The 18,784-nt window shown below is 48.1% G+C and overlaps 1 protein-coding gene across 2 annotated transcripts in view; it reads right to left on the bottom strand.

The window, feature by feature from the left end:
• DCP2 (decapping mRNA 2) overlaps positions 1–18,784 on the bottom strand; it is a 660,306-nt gene that overhangs the window by 254,379 nt on the left and 387,143 nt on the right. For both annotated transcript variants that reach the window (XM_069625507.1, XM_069625506.1), the window contains exons 6-7: positions 1,477–1,589; positions 1,252–1,359 (exon numbers count right to left, since the gene is read on the bottom strand). In XM_069625507.1, coding sequence (XP_069481608.1) covers positions 1,252–1,359; positions 1,477–1,589 — 221 coding nt within the window. The remainder of the gene's footprint in view (positions 1–1,251; positions 1,360–1,476; positions 1,590–18,784) is intronic.

Raw genomic sequence — 18,784 nt, 5'->3', positions numbered from 1 at the left:
AAGGCTCACTTTCGAACACAAATAGCCAGACTTCCTTATCCTCCATAAGGAGTCCCCCAATGCTGGATTTGGTTGCACTACTTTCAGGTCAGGGGTAGCTTGCATAGCCCCACCCTCCCAATCAGTGTGTGCATTCTTTGCTTGCTGGTTTCAGTCCACCACCAGAATCTGCCATATTTTTATGGCTTTGTGGCCGAAATGGGCAGAGAAGTCTCTGTGCTCAATATATACACTTTCTCATCCTTTCGACCCGACAGATCACTTGGTTACCCTGGTTTTAGAGGAGGATTATGCTCCCAGATTGGGAGTGTTTAACGTCTCCCAACTCCCCACAAGGTCAATTTCTTCTCAGGAAACTCCCGATTGCTTTTTCCCTCCATGGGTCGTCTTGCAGGCTGTGACATGATTCATTCATCAGAGATGCAGGTACCTTAATGCGCATGGAAGGGATTCTAATGTCCTTTTGAGGTCTTTCGGCAGCTGCTGCAGGCCCTGCAAATATTACTGCAGACCTCTTAAACGGCATATTGATGCCTCAGAAGCATGCCATATGGTCCTATTTAAACCTGCCCTAGATTGGCATGTCTTCTTCTGCAACCATGCTAACGCATAAGATCTTAAATATCACTAAAAATCCTTGTCAACCCAAGTAAATTTACATGCAAGTTGTAGGTTCTTTAATTTTAGTGAAGAGACCCTCAGTTTGGCTCACTGCTGTCCCTTTGTTGGCAATGTCAGCAACTGAAGCTTAGATATTTAATAATTGGAATTCACAACTCTGGTGCCTGGATTAATCAGGCTGCAAACCTAAATCTTGAGAGGCCATGCTGTAGAACTCACAAACATGCCCATATGGCACAATGCATAAACATCTCCCTTATGGGTAGATGTGAAATGCATATTTGTCTCCTGTGTTCATCATCTTTTTTAACCTGGCGTGTCCTGGGCCCACAAGCCTGGGTTTCCCCTTAATCAAAATCAATCCAGGGCACGTGGTTGTGGCAATCAACATGTTAGAATCACAAACCGGCCAGATGTAAGAGAAATAACTAATACAGGCAATACGTGGCCACAATCATTGAAAAATAAATCTAGTAAGCACATACGGTTTGCATTTCACTTAAGAGTTCCATTTATTGGCACCAAGCATAAACAAATACGATTGCTAGATAATCATACAGGATATGGCAACAAAAATGCATCCAAAATAAGGAAATTAGGAGTCTGTTCTAGAGAAGTCAGCAGCCTTACCTGGATTTCTCCACATTAGTCTTTGAAGGAGTGCTTCCACTGGAAGCAAGGCCATTGTCACTATCCGAAGAATCCCCGAATCTTCTGCTAATCCAGTCTCGTAAGGGCCTAATATAATAAGCAACAATTACTTTCTTTTAACTCTCCAGCAAACACGTAGGTATTGTAGAAGTACACAAGAAATGTCATTGAGAAAATTCCAGTGCAATTTCTGTAGCTACATACCTGATAAATGGAATTGCCATGAAAAATTTGTTTGGCGCCAAACCAAGCTTGGACCTCGGGGTCATGTCATTTCGATGGCATGGTAATTTTTCAATGGGAAACCATTCAATATTCTGAAAAGACAACATTAGAAGCTAAATAACCTTGAATGCCCCAAAAAGAAGAATGCATTACCATATACTCTCATAGCAAATTTATTTTTAAGCGTTGAAAGATGAAAATAGTGCAAGTTACTCACTGTAGCGATGGACTCTCGAACTCCTAGTACATAGAGCAGTTTCCAATAGGTTTGGGATTCTGCCCGGGAAAGGACTGTAGAACTGCACATCAAACTATTTACTGTACATATGTACGTGAGTGCTTGCGCGTGGTCTGTAAGGGTGTCGATGAAGGAAGCTCCAAGGCTGTCATGTTTATTGTTATAGACTTTTATTAATACAAATAATCCTCACTATAACGATTCCTAAGAGGGGTTTGGTGTTTGAGAGTTATCTTTTTTACATGGGCTTTATTGGGGTCCCAGACCCTTCTCTCTGGTGGCCAGTGGCCTCATCTCCACTACTGGTAAAAGGAGGATTTCCCTGGATGCTTGGCTCTCCTCTGTTAGGGACCCAGACCCTTCTCTGGTGGTCATTGGGCTCATCTCTGCCACTTGGACGAGGAAGATTTCCTTGGATACACTATCTTACTTTAGGTTTCCGGCCCTTGATGGCCCCCTGACAGGGCTCATGGTTGCCCCGGCATGAAAAAAAAAAGACTGCCTTAATCCCCCCACATCCCTACCGGTCCGCCCATGCTTCCAGTTACCTTCTGGAACTTTCTTGCACAGCACCGTTCTCTCCAGGGACTGGGCTTGGTCTCCTTCCTGCTTCCAGCAGCCGTCTGCTTCGTCGTTGCTTCTGCTGCAGCTCCTCGTGTTGTGGTTTTTTGAAGGCTCGGACCTTTCAGGGCCTGCACGGTCCACCTCTTCCTGGAGGTCATGCCACAGTCTCGCCTGCCTCTCGCTGGGCTTTGCCCTGCCAACACAGAACCCATCACGGACTCCTTAAACCACTCGCTGTTGTCTTCTACTGAGCCCTAGCTTCGGGTTGAGTGCAAACTTCGAAACTACAAGGTTTTCCGATTGGGGAGGAAGAAGGCCTCGAGTCCTTTGCTTTCCTCTTTATAGGGCTCACTCTGCTCCAGCGTAACGTCAACACCTGTTGTCAATGGCACCTTGGTATTCCTCATTCCTCCAGTGAACCACCTGGTCTCAGTACTAGCACAGTCAGAAATCCTCATGTGTTCTGTGCTCTTCTTTGTCCGAATATTTTCTGTCTTCGTTGTGCTCATGGCACTACAGAAATACATTGGCTTACTTTCAATACAGTGGAATGAAATGGAGTGGGTGGGGGCTAAGGGATGAGGGGGAGTGATGTTATACAACAGGTTGTTCCCAAGGTGATCGTCCTTACCCCCATAGAGGAAGGGAGGTGTCCCTCCCCATGAAGTCCTATTGGGTAGCAGCCGCACTTCGCTAACCTCATGGGTAGAAGTGACGATACCTGGCCAATCATCACAGGTCCCACTAGCTTCGTCCTCTAATCCGTTTCGAAACTCTTGGAAATTAACTAACCCTAGGAAAGAGGATTGTTTATGTCAAGAATCCATTTTTTCTCTCCTTTCGCGCAACATTGTTAGTCCACTCAGTATCAATCCAAGGCCTCACTGACAACCACAACATGTTTCGAATATGTGCTGCTTTAGTAGCCAATCAGTTTACCTGAGCAGTGATGGCTCCAAAGAGCCACACTTTTGTCTGTGGGTAAATTTCCTCGCCAAGAAACCTCATCAGTATTCTAGATTAGTGTCAGTTATATACTTCTCATTCAGTTGAAATGCAGTGCGGTCTTTTTACTGTTATGGTAAAAACAAACTCTGAAAATAATCAGCATGCTACTTGGGGTTTTTAAGGCTCAGGTAGGTTTGCCAAGAGTGTTTTTTTCAAAGAATAGTTCCTTAAGGTTGGTAAAAGTGTAGTTTAAACAACGTCTTAAGGATGACCTCCTGGTACACTACCCTGCCAGGAATCCTTCAGTAGGTTCTTAAGATCCCTTGGTATACTCTCCTGCCAGGTATCTTTGTGCAAGGTCTTTTCCTCTGGTACATTTTAAATGGATTGCCTGGTGTACTCTCCGGCTAGGAATTCCCTTCTGAGGTCTTGCAGATCCCGTTATATACTTCTTTGCAAGGTATCTTTTCCCCAAAGGCTCACTGCCTGGTGTGCTATTTTTTTTACCAGGACTTCTTTCAAAGCTCTATGCTTTCAGTATAGCACAGTTGCATTACTCCACTGTCTATACTTCATTGGCTTGAGGAACTACTTGCTCCAGCCTTTCCCCACATTGATATCTCATATATGGTAACTTGTTCGAGTTTTGTCTTAACTTGTTCATCAACATTCCTCGGTTTATGATAACACTTGCTCCAACTTTCCCCATACGTGAGGAGTTGTGCAAATTTGCATTTCACTTGTTCAGTATTTTTCTTAATGGTCCACATGCTTGTCGGTACGCCCCGGTGTCCCCAATTTCTCTGGGCCGACACTCTGCAGACCTCTCAGCTCCCCTGCCAGCTCTGCGTTCACCCACCGGTGATGCTGCTGCTTGTCACAACCGTGCCTACGGTAGCTTTGCTGCTGCTGCCGGTTTACTAGCGGTTCTTCCAAAGTGGCTGCTGTGTCTCCTTTGGCCTCGCGGCACACCAATAGGTAATGTTTACAAGTGGCAGCTTGGAAGTGCCTGCCTTCACCAGCACGGTCCATTTCCATATTGTTGCCTTCTCCCTCGGTTCCACTTCCTGCTTCTCCCGTTCTGCTTCTCTCATCTCAAGAGTCCTGCTTGAATGAGTACGCCATTTTTAAAGGTCCTGCATACTCTGGTTCCATCGCAACATTTAGTCCATATGTTCAGTTTGGTGTTTCCTTCAATCCACATTAACTCCTCCCTTCGCTACCTCGTCCCAGTACTTGAGGCTTTATGGGCGTTGGACACCATAGGATTTATGGAATTTTTAAAGTGCTTTTGTTTAGAATTAAAAAAAAAAAAAAACAGACTTGAGATGTTAAGTGTGTTTTATGTGTAGATGACGTATGAATGGTATTCTGCTCAGAATGACCGTATGCCATCAGCGGTTCAGGTATCATAGGGCCTTCTTGAAAAGGAGGGGAGGAATACTGCATCCCTCCTAAGGGAGCCATCACCTCCTCCCGGTAATCGTCCTCTCCCACATGATCCTCCCTCATAATACCACCCAAAGGGTCAGGATCGGGTAGCAGCTGCCATCCCCTGGCTATGTGGGAGGAGATAATCACGAGGAATCAGTGATGACTCTGTAGGCTTCATCACACCACTCCTTTGGCTATCATTTCTAAGTCGGAGGATATAGATTTGCCAACCATTCCTCACAGGCGGGCTTTCTATCCATGCTCTGCACCTTCAGTATCTCCCTCTTTGCAGCATAGCCCGGAATAACCGCCGACTAATCACTTCTAGGAGGGGCACATTCCATGAGAATAATACCAACCAGAGGGATAGCAAAAGAAGTTTTCTGGAGCTTCTAGCTGGAAATCAATTCCACACGTGTCCCACCTCCGCAACACATCAAACAACTATCACATTCCCCAAACATGTGTAACTGCAGGCGTCACTAAATACGAAACAACAACTAAACATCTTCCCCGGAGACCAATAGAACCTGAAAAAACTCAGGGTGAGCCTGAAACTCAGGTCAATCTTGATTCTGGTGATTTTTAAGCGGTCAGTCTCCAAACGCGCCTTACACAGGTCATGAGCCACATCAGGGCAATTGTTTAGCAAGCTATACATGGTCATGGTTGACTGTGCATGGAATTGAGACAGTCTCTGAAACAGAACATCGTTGAATGTGTAAGCACTATCTCAGTTCAGTAAATAGAGTTTTAAGGCTCTGATACCAGCCCTACGCTTATATTTCTATTTTAAAAGTCAAAGAATAGCAGAACACCGCCAGACCACACGTTTGATCAATGGGAAGACTCCCTTAACCCAGGTCTTCCAGTACATTGACTTGTCATCCAAATTGAATGCCATATTTCCTCAAAGAGATGCTTCTGGGTGGAACAAGAACTTCTCTCCCATATCCAGGATGCCGGCCTGGCATCATTTTGCTGTGGTACAGATCAAAGTGAGAGAACTTTTCGCAAAAAGAAGTGCCTTCTTGGGACAGGAGGTCTGCCAGCGGGTTGGGCGTCACAGACATCTAATCTATAGCCACCCAGATCAGCCTAGGTCACACAGGGAGTCGGTCCATGAGGGGAGGAAGAAGAGTCTCAAAGCCCGGTGGACGTTGGGGAATCGAAATCCACACCTCTTCACAGAGTCGAAGTACTGGAAATTGAATCTTTGCCCCTTTGCAACTATCCAAGAGGAATCCTTTGAATAGGTTTCCTATAAACCATTGCACCTTCACTATCAGCAGGTGTGGGATCATTTTAAAATATATAAACTTCTGGGTCTTAATGTCAACTTTATGCTATGAATCTTCCCCTAGAGTTTCTAGAGTTCAACCCGAGTTTCTTCCATCTCTTACAATCAGCAAATCACATTTCAAACATGCTTTTTAGCATTAAGTCCATGCTGGACTCTAGTTTTGTGTGACACCTTGATGCCCACGTAGGTATATTTCTTGCTCACCTATTTAATATATAGCGACTAAAGAGAGGGCGATGGGCAAAAAAAGCCTGACGGGACACTGCGCTTGCAAGATGAAATAAACACACGGAAGGCAGCAGGTGGCTTGAGATTTGTGGGTACGTTGCCCAAATACTCCACGGTAATAGCAAACTGAAAGGACCTGTTTCCAGTCTCACTGCGCCAACACAAAAAGTTTGTAGACACTGCTTAAGTTGCAGATTTATTTTAATGAAACGGTGTACCGCCCGACAAGTGTTTCGAGCAATCCTTGCTCTTCCCATGAGGCTTAGATTGAAGGGGCTTCTGAAGCGAGCGTTCATGCGCAATTGTAGTATTAACTTTTAACTTTCCTCGCAATTGCGGAATACTGTTAATTGGAGGCCGGACCGGGTGGTCTGGTGTGAATGTGGCTGATCCCCCTCCTTTGTGTGATTTTTATGCTTGGCTGGAGACCTCCGTCAAGCCCTCCAAGGCTCCAGAGTGTCTGAAGGCAGGAAGCGAGGGAGAAGTCCAAAACTCTGCAGCCCTTTGTCTTCCAGCCTGCCTGTAAGAATCCAGTTCTAACTGGGAGGCTGACTGTCCTGAAAGGATTGCCAACCGCCCAGGTTTGAATGTTGCACATCTGTTTGATTAGCTGGGTTCCTGCATAAAAGTCTGATCCTGAAAGCTGAAGAGGTAGCCAACCACTGGACCTGAATCCGAACAGGAAGACTAAGAAACTGCGGGTGAGATGATTTCCATCGACCAGAGAGACTGCTGTGTAAACAGAGCCTGCGGCTACCATTCCTTCCAAGCGACCTGCGACTCCTAAAACAATGGCCCGACCCAGAGACTGGTGGGATCCACTGGACTCAAGAATACCTGTATTATGAGCCATCCCACATTGTGCTGCAACCTTGCGGGCTGCAATACCCCAATACCCTGGGACCTAGAGCTAATGTGTGCTGCATGGTCTTCCGAATCGAGCTGAAACTTTGGTGGCATCATGCTGGACCTCTGGAGACGTGATTCCAGCGAATCCAATCAGCGATATTCTGTCTTCTTCAGGCTCCTGAAAAGGGAACCAAAACCACAGAGCCGCATCCGGCCGCGAACAAACTCTTGCCTGGAAAATTCCTCTTTGATCCCTGCTGCAAAATCCCTTCTAAAGTCCTGTCTTCCATCTTCACAACAAAGGAATCCATCAACCGGGTATCCAGCAAAAGGCTGCAGATCCTGAAGTCTCCCCCGCTGCAACTCTTCTTCGTGCTGAGGTACTGTGTTGGCTGGGGTATTTACTTACCATAAGCCTGTGTGATTTCTGTGAAGCTTAAGGGTGTTTCTATGATTGGGAGTCCTCTCATCTAGTTCACCCAGGTCCACAACTAGAATCCTCCTAGGGTGTCTTCACAAAGTCCCCGTACCTTTTCAACCTCTCTAAAGTGTAATACTTACCTGTCTGAACAGTCTCCCTTGGGAAAATTGACATTTGCTACTTTTGTCCCTATCCTGAACTGCCTGTTGGACCATAGAGACCCAGCGACCCCCCCTTCCACCCCCCTTTTCTGCCACAGAGAACACTTATGCTCCAAGAATAAAGGAAAGACTTTCTAAGGATTGGGGCTGTTGCCTAGAAAAGAACACACGTTTAAGTTTACCTTCTTGTAAATTAGTTGGTTGCTAACTGTAACTCAGAGTGAGCAGTTACAAAGTTTCTTACTTGCCTTGAATTTTCTTTGTGCCATTCTGAAAAGTATATGTAAGGTTATTTTACTCACTTGTGAATTGGTTGTGCCTCGTCCCAAAAGTAATGATGTTGGCTTCACTTAACTATTTCTTTCTGAATGCTAATGTGTAAGTTCACCAACAGGGTTTTGTTTTCCCTGGTCCGTTTTTTTTTTTTTTTTTTAACAGATTCTAAAACAGTTTTAGGTTTATACCTACCTTGAAGTTGCTGGTAGCTCCTTTAAATAGTATAGGGGTCTTACTTAACCTTGAATAGCTGTGTGCCATTCTTAATACGTTACTGTGGGTTTTACTAACCTAGGGCTGCCGCCTTGTGCCATCCTAAATAAAGTTAGAGACCTTAGTTTGTGTTCCACTGACCTGAAAAGTAGCGGTATCAGTATATTACAACACTACATTTTACCTGCGTAGAATAGCTGTGTGCCATTTTTAAAACGTGTTCTGTAGGTGTAACAGACCTTGGTCTGCCAGGTGCAATCCTAAATTAGTGTAAAGAATTCTTGCTTACCATAGTCTGTTCCACTGAGCTGAAAATCAACTGTAATTGTATATTACACCAAAAGATCTTACTCGCCTAGTAGAACTGTTATCCTCAACGTGGTTATGGAACAAGTTACTTACCTGTAACTGTTGTTCTCCAGCATAGGTCTGACATGGATTCACATGCTCATGAATATTCCCCGTCGTCAGGCTGGGAATCCTCGGTAAAGAAAAAATCAGTATCAGTTTCGTTTCTGATTTGTCTTTCGTAGTAGTAACCAATCACTGATCTCTGCGTCATACTGACCACAGCCAATGACTGCCCTCCCCCCAAGCCCCGCCTCTGGCAGCCATCCTCAGATTTGGTAGCACGCCAAGTGGCAGTATGACCAAGTGAAGAGCCGCAGAGGGGTAGGTGGTAGGGTTCGCATGTGAATCTATGCCAGACCCATGCTGGAGAACAACAGTTACAGGTAAGTAACTTGTTCCTTCTCCAGCATGGGGTCTGGCATGGATTCACATGCTCATGAATAAGAGAATACATAGCTGTATACAAATGCACAACCACGGGAGGTGGCAACAGGCTCAACATTAAGCAATACAACAACTCAACATTAAGCATCTCTTACCTCCTCACCAGGCTCACCTTAAGCGAACAGGTTGCGCAGCACTGCTTGGCCAACCCTGGACTCCTCCCTGGAGTCCCGATCGACGCAGTAGAATCTTGTGAAGGTGTGCATCGACCTCCACGTAGAAGCCCTGCAGATGTCCAGCAGGGGCACACCAGACAGGAACACAGTGGTAGCAGCGATTGCTCTGGTCGAATGGGCTCTCGGACGGCCGGGCAGCGGTCGGTTTGCCAACCGGTGACAATGCATGATGCAGCCGGAGAGCCGTCTGGAAATGGAAGTCTTCGAGAGAACCTTCCCTTGATTCACAGACCCAAAGTTCACAAATAGTTGTGACGTCTTCCAAAAACTCTTTGTGCGGTCCACGTAGAACTTCAGTGCTCTAGCTACATCCAGGGAGTGCAAAGTCCTCTCGGCCGGTGTCGAAGGCGACGGGAAGAAAACTGGTAACACCAAGGGCTCGTTGAGGTGGAAGTCCGACGGCACCTTGGGCATGAAGAAGGGGTGCATCCTCAGCACCACCCTCGTGTCATGAAAAGTCAAGTATGGAGGCTTGCAAGATAGGGCCTGAATCTCTCCCACTCGTCGTGCAGAGGTGATGTCCACGAGGAACGCTGTCTTCCATGACAGGAACTTCAAAGGCGCCGAATGCATAGGCTCGAATGGGGCTCCCATTAGCCTGGTCAGCACCACATTAAGCTACCACGCCAGGGCAGGAGCCTTCACCGGCGGGAATGATCGGAATAGTCCCTTCATAAATTCCTTTACCAGGCGATGAGACCACAAGGACGCCCGTCCCGTAGTCCTGGTATATCGGGAGATGGCAGCCAGATGTATTTTTATGGAGGCGTGAGCCAGTCGAGCTTTGGCCAGCGAAAGTACAGTAGCACTTGAGGGGCCGTAATCCGCAGAGGGTTAATCTTCTGTGCACGGCACCAGACAGAGAACCTCTTCCATTTATGACCATAACACTTGAGAGTTGAGGACGCCCTGGCCTTTGCAAGAACCTCTCTGCAATCAGCTGGGATATCGTACCCTCCAAACTGTAGCACTGCAGGAGCCAGGCCTGCAAGTTCAGTGACTGTGGGTCGTGGTGTAGAATGGCGCCTCCTTCTCTGGAGAGAAGATCCGCGTCCGCCGACAGCCTGACTGGCGGGGACGTTGACAAGTCCAGAAGGTCCGGGAACCAGACCTGCCTCGGCCACGCCGGTGCGACGAGGATCATCCTGCACCTGGACTTCTTGAGCTGGCTGATGAGGCGGAGCAGCAACGGCAATGGAGCGAACGCGTATAGAAACAGGCCGTCCCAAGGGAACGAGAAAGCATTGCCCATGCTCCTCGGCTGTGGGAACCTGCTGGCGAACCTCTGGCACTTGGAGTTCTATACTGTCGCGAACAGGTCGATCTGGGGTTTGCCCCATCGTTGGAAGAGAATCCACTTGATCCTGGCGCAGTTCCCACCCGTGGCACGAGCGCAGCTCCCTGCTGAGTGAGTCGGCGATGGTGTTTTTGATTCCTGCAAGGTGGAAGGGAACCAGAAACATCCCATGGGTGACGGCCCAGTGCCACAGATCCTGGGCCTCCTTGGATAGGGCTGGGGATCTGGTGCCCCCCCTGCTTCCGTATGTAGAACATCGTGGTGGTGTTGTCGGTGAAGATCCTCACCACTTTGTCCTTGAGGGACGGGAGGAACGACTTGAGTGCCCAGAACACTGCACGGAGCTCCAAGATGTTGATGTGAAGAGACCTCTCCTCCGGGAGCCAAAGGCCTCTTGCGTGGAGATCTCCGGTGTGGGCCCCGCAACCCTCCAGAGAGGCGTCTGTAGTCACCATCTCCTGAAACGCCAGGGTTTGAAAGTCTGTGCCCGTCGTGAGGTGAGCCCGGGTGCCCCACCATAGGATCGCCCGACGGAACTCCTCGTCGAGGGGGATCCTGTCCTCGAAGTAGCCCCTCGCCTGAAACCAGCGGGCGTCGAGGAACTCCTGTAGCGGACGCATCCGAAGTCTGCAAAGGGGTACAAGGTAGATGCAGGAGGACATCATCCCGAGAAGGGACTTGATGGACCTCACCCTGGCCACGTCCGTGGCTAACAGTTGCCGTACCTTGCCCAGGATGGTCTTGGTCCTCTCCTCTGAAGGGGAGGCCAATTGCTCCACTGTATCGAGCTTCGCCCCCAAAAACAGTGCTACTTGCGACGGAACCAGGTGGGATTTGGGGTAGCTGATGGAGAACCCCAGCTCCGTGAGTAACCGGAAGGTCCTCGCCGTATGATCGATGGCGAGTTCCCTTGACCTTGCCCGGATTAGCCAGTCGTCCAGGTAGGGGTAGACGTGGATCCCCTGCAGGCGCAGCCGCGCCGCCACTGGTGCCAGGAACTTGGTGAAAACCCTGGGTGCTGACTTTAATCCGAACGGTAGGGCTCTGAATTGGTAGTGGCGTCCTTGAACCACGAACCAGAGGAAATTCCTGTGCCTTTTTAGAATGGGGATGTGGAAGTAAGCATCCTCCAGGTCCAACGACGATAGGAAGTCGCCTTCCTCCACCTGTCCCAGCACATGCTGGAGGGTGACCATCCTGAATTTCTGCGCCTTGATGTACTTGTTTAACCGACGCAGGTCTAGGATGGGGCGCCAACCGCCTGTCTTCTTTCTGACTAGGAAGTACCTGGAGTATACTCTGGAGCCCTGGAGCCTCCTGGGGACGAGCTCGATGGCACCTTTCTTGAGCATCGCCTTTGCCTCCAACAGCAGTTGAGGGACGTGATTCTTCTTCCTGGCCATGGGAGGAATCCGAGGGCACTTCTTTAGGAATTCCAGCGAGTGCCCGTTGGCCAGGGTGTCCAACACCCAACGATCGGTGGAGATGGACTCCCACACCCTGACGAACTTCGTCAGCCGGCCTCCCACTGGGGTGCTTCGGTGGGGGCCCGACAACCCAGCCGGGTCAGTCTTGCTTGGAAGCGGCCTTGCCGCCTTGGCCTCCTTGGCGACGACGGCGGGAACCCCCTTGCTTGCCGCAACCTCTGTAGGCCTCCTGGGAAGAGGAGCCGGCCGCCTGGCGGTAGGTGGAGGAGCCACTGCTGGATCCTTTGGAGGCACCCTGTCTGCCTCCAGGGCTCCGAAAGGGCGGTCGCTGCTGAAGCACCCCAACGGCCCGGGCAATCTCCGAGTCGGTCCTGATGGCCTGTAGAGACTCATCCACCGCCTTCCCAAAGAGGTTGCCGTTGAATGGCATGTCCAACACTCTGGTCTGGACGTCCTGGCGAAAGTCTGTCGCCTTGAGCCATCCTCGTCGTCGGAGGCAAACTCCGTTGCCTAGTTGGCGAAATCCGGTATCGGCAATGTCCGTTGCCACCGTAATGGCGTGATCCAATGCCACCTCGCCCTCCTACAGAATTTCTAGGGCCTCCACCCTTTTGTCATCAGGCAGGAAATCTAGCAGGGGAGCTATCTTGAACCAGAGCTCCCTGTCGTAGCGGGCCACGATCGCTAAGGCATTGGCCGCCTTAATCGTCTTCGCCGCCAACGAGATGACTCGTCGTCCCATAGAGTCCAACTTCTTACCCTCGCTGTCCGGGGGGAGGGGGGGCAGACGGAAGTGGAAGTTGAAGCCGCCGCGCCCACTGCCGAGACGACCGAGTCCGGCGTGTGCTGGGCCCTGAGGCACAAGGGGGCGGCATCAGGGACTCAGTACTTCTTCTCGTACCTGTCCCTCTTGGCGGGTGTCGCGAGGACAGTCTTTCTCTTAGCCTCTCGTCGTTGGTACAGAAACCGCTCCTTTTTCTGTTCTTCAGGGCAGAGCTGAAAGAGCTCGGATGCCCTGGTTATCATGGTGTGGAAAGAGCCAACCTCCTCGGCTGGGAACGCCAGCGGGGGGTGGGAGGGGCGATGACGGGATGTCCACTGTATCATCGCCGCCGTCATCGTCCGTCGCTGTATCCTCTCCCGGCGAGGGGGGTGAGGGGTCCACCGGTCTCGCAGGCACGAAGGGCGGAGCAGAGTGGACTCTCCCCCGCTTGTTCGGAGGGCTTCCCAACGGGCCTGGTTCTGGCTCCTCCGTTGGGGTGTGTGGTAATCTCGTCCTTATCTCGGTACATAAGGATTGGATTGCCAACAAAATGGCCGCCGAGCTATCCTGGGGCTCGGGCAATGGCTGCGACGGACGGGATGGCCGCTCCACTGGGCCCTGTTCGTCGTTGTCGCCATCTTCGATCACGTCAGCAGGGACCGTCCCCTGGGATCGAACCTTCTCAAACCTCTCGTTGAGGTTTATGAACCTCTCGTTGAGGCCTCTGGACCTTTCATTGAGGCCCTTCTCGGTCTCCACCAGTTCCTCCTCAGAAGCTGATTCCGAGTCTGTAGCGGCCACCGCCCCCCCCTCTTTTTCAGCCGGGGGCTTCACGGGGGTCTTAGCGATGGGCTGGAAAGAGGATTCCCTCTGCGGCGTTTCCATTGGCGTAGTCTCAGCCGGCTCCGTCAGGGTCGCAGCGACCACTTGGGTAGAGGCCTTAGCCGGATGGATCAAGGCCCTCACCATCTTAGGTGCGTCCTGGGCCTTCGCCTTGGGGGGAGGGTGAACGCCTCGCTCCCCCTTCGAGATCGACCGGGTCCGCTCCAGCGGCCTACCCGGGTTCTCGGACTTCCTCTTCCCCGAACCAGAGCGCTGGCTCGTGGTCGAACGTGCCGGGGAAGTAGCGCCCTGCTTGGCAACCGAAGAGCCCGACCGTTCGGTGCTCCCGGAGCCTGCGGACTCACGGTGCTTGGCCTTCTGTTGGGCCCCCGTCGCCAGGGTGCCCTCAAAGGACTTAGAAGCCCGCTCAGACTTCTTCACCTTCTCACTTGCTGTGCCCTTCTCTAGCCAGGTGGCGAGGCGGGAACGACGATCTAGTTTGGTCCGTTCCGAAAGGTTCTTGCAGAACGCACAGTCCTTCTCCACGTGCGTCTTGTCCCCATGGAGGCAGCAGAGACATCGCGAATGCTCGTCCTCCTTGAAAACGTTATATAATCCGCATCCAGGGCAGTTCCTGAACAGCTTGGATCTGGGCGTCAAGCTCCCTTTGTCCTGGGCCATGTCCGTTGAGGTTGGCCGCAGATCTTCCGGAATCCTCCACGAAGCGTAAACTCGACGAAAACTTCACCCTTGAGGGGCATAGAAGAATTCCAAAATGGGCCCCCATTATCGGAAGTAGAAACAGTGGAGCTTGAGGCTCGATTAAACTGAAAAAATGAGAAATTCGCCTGAAAAAATGTGAAAACGCAGTAAATAAACTCGAGAGCTAAACACGAGGACTCCCAACACTTCAGCGGGCGATAAAAAACTCAGGATGGCTGCCTGAGGCGGGGCTTAGGGAGAGGGCAGTCATTGGCTGGGGGCAGTATGACCCAGAGATCAGTGATTGGTTACTACTAAGAAAGACAGATCAGAAACAAAACTGATACTGATTTTTTCTTTACCGAGGATTCCCAGCCTGACGACGGGGAATATTCATGAGCATGTGAATCCATGCCAGACCCCATGCTGGAGAAACATTTCGACTGTTCCTTGAATGAGTTTCCCACTATTCATAAAGTATATGGGGGAAGGGTAACAAGCCGAAAATTCCAAGATATATTTTGGTGCGTAGAGTTAAAGATGGGGGGGTTTGGTTATCCGGTATTGGAGAATTATTGTAGGGGCTTATTATTAAAGAAAGCTTCTTATTATTTTAAGGAGTGGCGTGCATCAGACCTATATTGGCTTTTAATAGAAAGGGAACTGTTGTCTCCTTTTTCCTTGGATTGTTTATATTCTTATGGGAGACTGGCGAATTCTGGTGCTAAATTGGAAGCTCTAGTGGTTTCAAAGTCGCTTTGGTTGTTTGGATTCTGGGGTGTGGACAATCCTTGTACTTGTATGCTTTGGCTTCTATTTGGTTGAATCCGGGTCTAATCATTAAGGATAAGATGCTTAATTGGAGGGGTTGGGCTAATAGAGGTGTTCTGAATATCGGGGATGTATGGAGGGAGGGAAGGATGGTTCTGTTTGGAGAATTGGTTAATTGTTATGGGTTGCATAACAGGGAGGGGGTAGGAATGGGCTTTTAGAGCAGTTACTAGTAGAAAGGATGCAAATGTTGAGTGAACCTTTGGGTGGTAGTCCTCATATTTGAGATCTTCGCTACATCTCCTAAAACGGTTTCTTCATATGTTAAATTGATGCCTCTGCAGGATTGTATGAGGAATTCCTGGGACCAGTTGCGAATGAAGTGGATGTGTGAAATGGGAACTGACCTTTCTGAGAATTTGTGGGATAATAGCTGGAGGACTTCAGTGAAGGCCAAGGTTGATTTGAATCTGAGGTATATTCACCAACGTCTTTTGGGTCGTATTTATTGGACGCCGGGGAGGATGAAAGGGAGAGGTTTGACTGATGTGGACTTATGCTGGGGGTGTGGAAGCTTGAGAGGGACTTATCTACATATGCTCTGGGAGTGTAGTAGAGTGGTAGACTTTTGGAGAGAGGTTTTAGATTGTGTTGATATGGTAACTGGTATGTTCTTGCCTCGTACCTTTCTATCAGTGATTTTCCTTTCAACTGATGGTCGGAATGTGGAATTGTGGGACTATTCGGATTGGATTGATAGGGCATTGTTGATGGCCATAAAACAAATAATGGAAGTCTAGGAAGAAGCCGCATTGCGAGAATTGGGTGTCAGATATGCGGACACTCTCGGTATGAGAAGACTCCAGCAATTCGACATCATAGGGAAACTGAATATGAGGAAAGGTGGGGGTCATTTTGTGATCTATTTGGATATGGTGTAGGCTATGGTTTTTTCTGTTAATGGATTTTGAGATTGGGGGGGTGGGTAGGGGTGTTTGTTTTGTGCTGTTGTTGGTTTTGTTGTGTTGTTCTGTCTTGTTATGGGGTAGGAGGGTGGGGATGATTTTCAATGTTTTTTTTCTCTGAAATGCTGTTAACTTAGTGTGTGATTTACATTATAATGAACTGCTGTATATGCTGTGTTCTTTCACTTATTCTCACTCGTGATATTTCTGATGTTACTCAGTTGTGTTGTTTCATATATATTTATTAAATAAAGTTGGTAAAGAAAAAAGAAAAGCATACCTGCAGGTTGATTTACTAAGTCATTCCTTAACTGGGTATCAATGCACAACTGCTAGGGTCTACTACCCTTGTGTTACTGAAAGTAGTCAGAAAGAAATGTATGGTTTTAAAGGTGTCTCCTATACTAAATGTGTTTGATAAGGTCTGACTTGCCTAGAAATACTGTTTTCTAAACTAAGCTTAGGCTTTGGTCCATATACCTTCAAGCAATATGTTGAGTTTTGTTTTTTATAATGTGTTTATCACTGTATAACAAAGTACTTACCCAAGACTTAACTTGGCCTTACTTGTATTTATAATAAACCTTTATTTTTTATAATACTTCTGGTTGTGTTTCTGTTGAACTCTTGGTATACTACAAGTTCTTTGTACCTTCCTACAGCCCTTTCTCCCTCCTAAAATCAGCCTGGCTGCTTCGTCTGCACTACCATATACTCAGGTTGTACAGCCTTATACTAAGAGTGGATTCTGGTACTGTCTCAGTTGAATGGTTTACTAAACCCTTAGTTGGACTTCAGAATAACTGTCCTAGCACTATCCCTCCAATGATCCACTTCCACTAATCTTCTGTCTAATTGTTTCTTTAAAGCAGAAAGCATGGAGCGTACCCTGTACTCTCACAATGGTCCCAGAAAGAATGGCATGTAATAAAACACCACCCTTACTCCCTTCTAACCAGTTATGCGAGGGGTCAAAAGCATGTGCCAGATATCTCCATGTTGAACTGGACAAAGTGTTTTTGCCATCTGCTATTTGGCAGGAAATGTTTACTTGTCCCATGCAACACCACACTTAGGCAGTCCCAGAGAGAAAGATATCACAGACCGACTCAATGAACAAGGGTTAGCTCCCTCTCCATCATTTCAACATTTTGTGCATCGAATCGCAAAGAAGGCTGAGCATGTGGGATGCATGTACTTTTCCAAGGATAATTCTACATCAATAAAGAATACTGCGTGGGCTGTGTTAGGGGAGTGTTCCTAAAGTCCTACTGGTATCATGACTTTAGTAAGCTATCCCAGTGGTTTGTAGATCTCCAACTCTTAGTATCAGTCTGTACTAACTCAGGACATTGGTAGAGTGGCAGAGCAGTCAGGCTTATCTTAAGAGGAAGATGTGAGCTGTAGGTAAGTAAACTGAACCTTAGCTAGACATGCACATCAAAGAAACTCTTACACTTATAATTTATATAAAATTATATATTACATATATGCACAAGAATCACTAAATACTTTATACTCGAACACTTTGGAATACTTTATAATACACTTCGAAGGACCCGTTTGTGTTTGTTTGCGGTTACATTTGTAGCAACATTAGAAAGGGTAAAGACAATGTTATCGTATTACTGGTTATAACACACACCTGCGGTTTTCAACAGTTCATACAATAATACATTTATTCTGCAAACGCATATAGTAAAGTCACTTTAAGGGAGGAAAATGGTTAGTGTAAGGGAGGCATGGTATCACAAGTGAAGACAGACACAATAGATAGACTGTGCAAGGGTGGTTATTGAGCAAAAGGGTGGGATAAACTCCTGTCTGGCCCCATCTCTAAAGATGGGAGCACGCTCTATCATCAAATAATAAACAAAACAGTCCTAGTTGTATCAGTCAAAACAAAATGGCCTATACTATATAAACCTATTGCCTGCCCTTATTCTAAATGGGTGCATGGGAAAAGGTGTATGTAAAGGAAAAACGGAAAAACAGTGTTCTAACAAAGGATCAAGATGGCTGAGTCAGATCTCCTCCCCACTTTGGACAGCATGGAGTAAGGCGGCCCCCATAGATCGGATGACACTTTGGCGCAAGTTCTCAAAACAAAGGCAGTTTAAAACATGGGCAGAGGCCAGTCTGGCCTTCCACGTTAAAGTCTCTTGTTCCAGCTTTCAAAACACAGTTCAACATAAGTTCACGCTGGCCTCCCTCAGCCGGGCACGGACCTTTCAAAGCAAATGTTCAAAACACTTTGCAGGGGATTCCCTTCTCCAAGCTTAATTCACATCCTTTAGGGGTTCCCTTCCCCTAACTTATCACACTTTCAGTCTCTCTCAGTCGGGCTCCGACTGTTTCCTGATGTCTAAGACTTTCGAATGTGCGTGGCTTTTACTAAAGACCTCCGCAAGGCCACTGACTTTTCCTTCAGCTCACACTCTTGTGTTATTTGCCCTGCCATCTTATTGGTCTGGGTAGTTAAATGTTAGAAGCACCAAAGTTCAACTTTCACCTTTTACTCTCCCCTTTTTTGGGGGTTAATTTTGATCACTTTGCTCTTATCGCTACAAACATTTCAACTTTGTCTGAGGCTTTTGAGTGAACTACTTCCTTTTGCCGGACCACTCTGTTGCTCAGTATTACTGGTTTCACCGCTATCGTTACTTCCAAGTGCATTCAGAGGCTTGCCTTTCTTCACGTCTCATCCACACGCGTGCAGCCTCCAATTGTGCGATATAATGTTGCCACTACAATATTTCCTTAACACACACCAGTCTTTCACGTCGCTTGCCAACTCACCGGCTGTGTGCGTTTTTGTCTTTACAGTTTTTCAATTCACGAGTCAGGGTAAGCACCACAGGCTTGGCCTTGCCTGCCCAACTTTGTCGTTCACCCGGGAGAGTCGTTGGCATCCTTGAAACACAATTCAGCCTT

The sequence above is a fragment of the Ambystoma mexicanum genome, chromosome 6p (assembly GCF_040938575.1).
Source record: "Ambystoma mexicanum isolate Mex_15411 chromosome 6p, UKY_AmexF1_1, whole genome shotgun sequence".
Classification (NCBI taxonomy): Eukaryota; Metazoa; Chordata; class Amphibia; order Caudata; family Ambystomatidae; genus Ambystoma; species Ambystoma mexicanum.
Note: the sequence above shows the minus strand (reverse complement) of the source record. Positions and strands in the feature narration are given on the sequence as shown.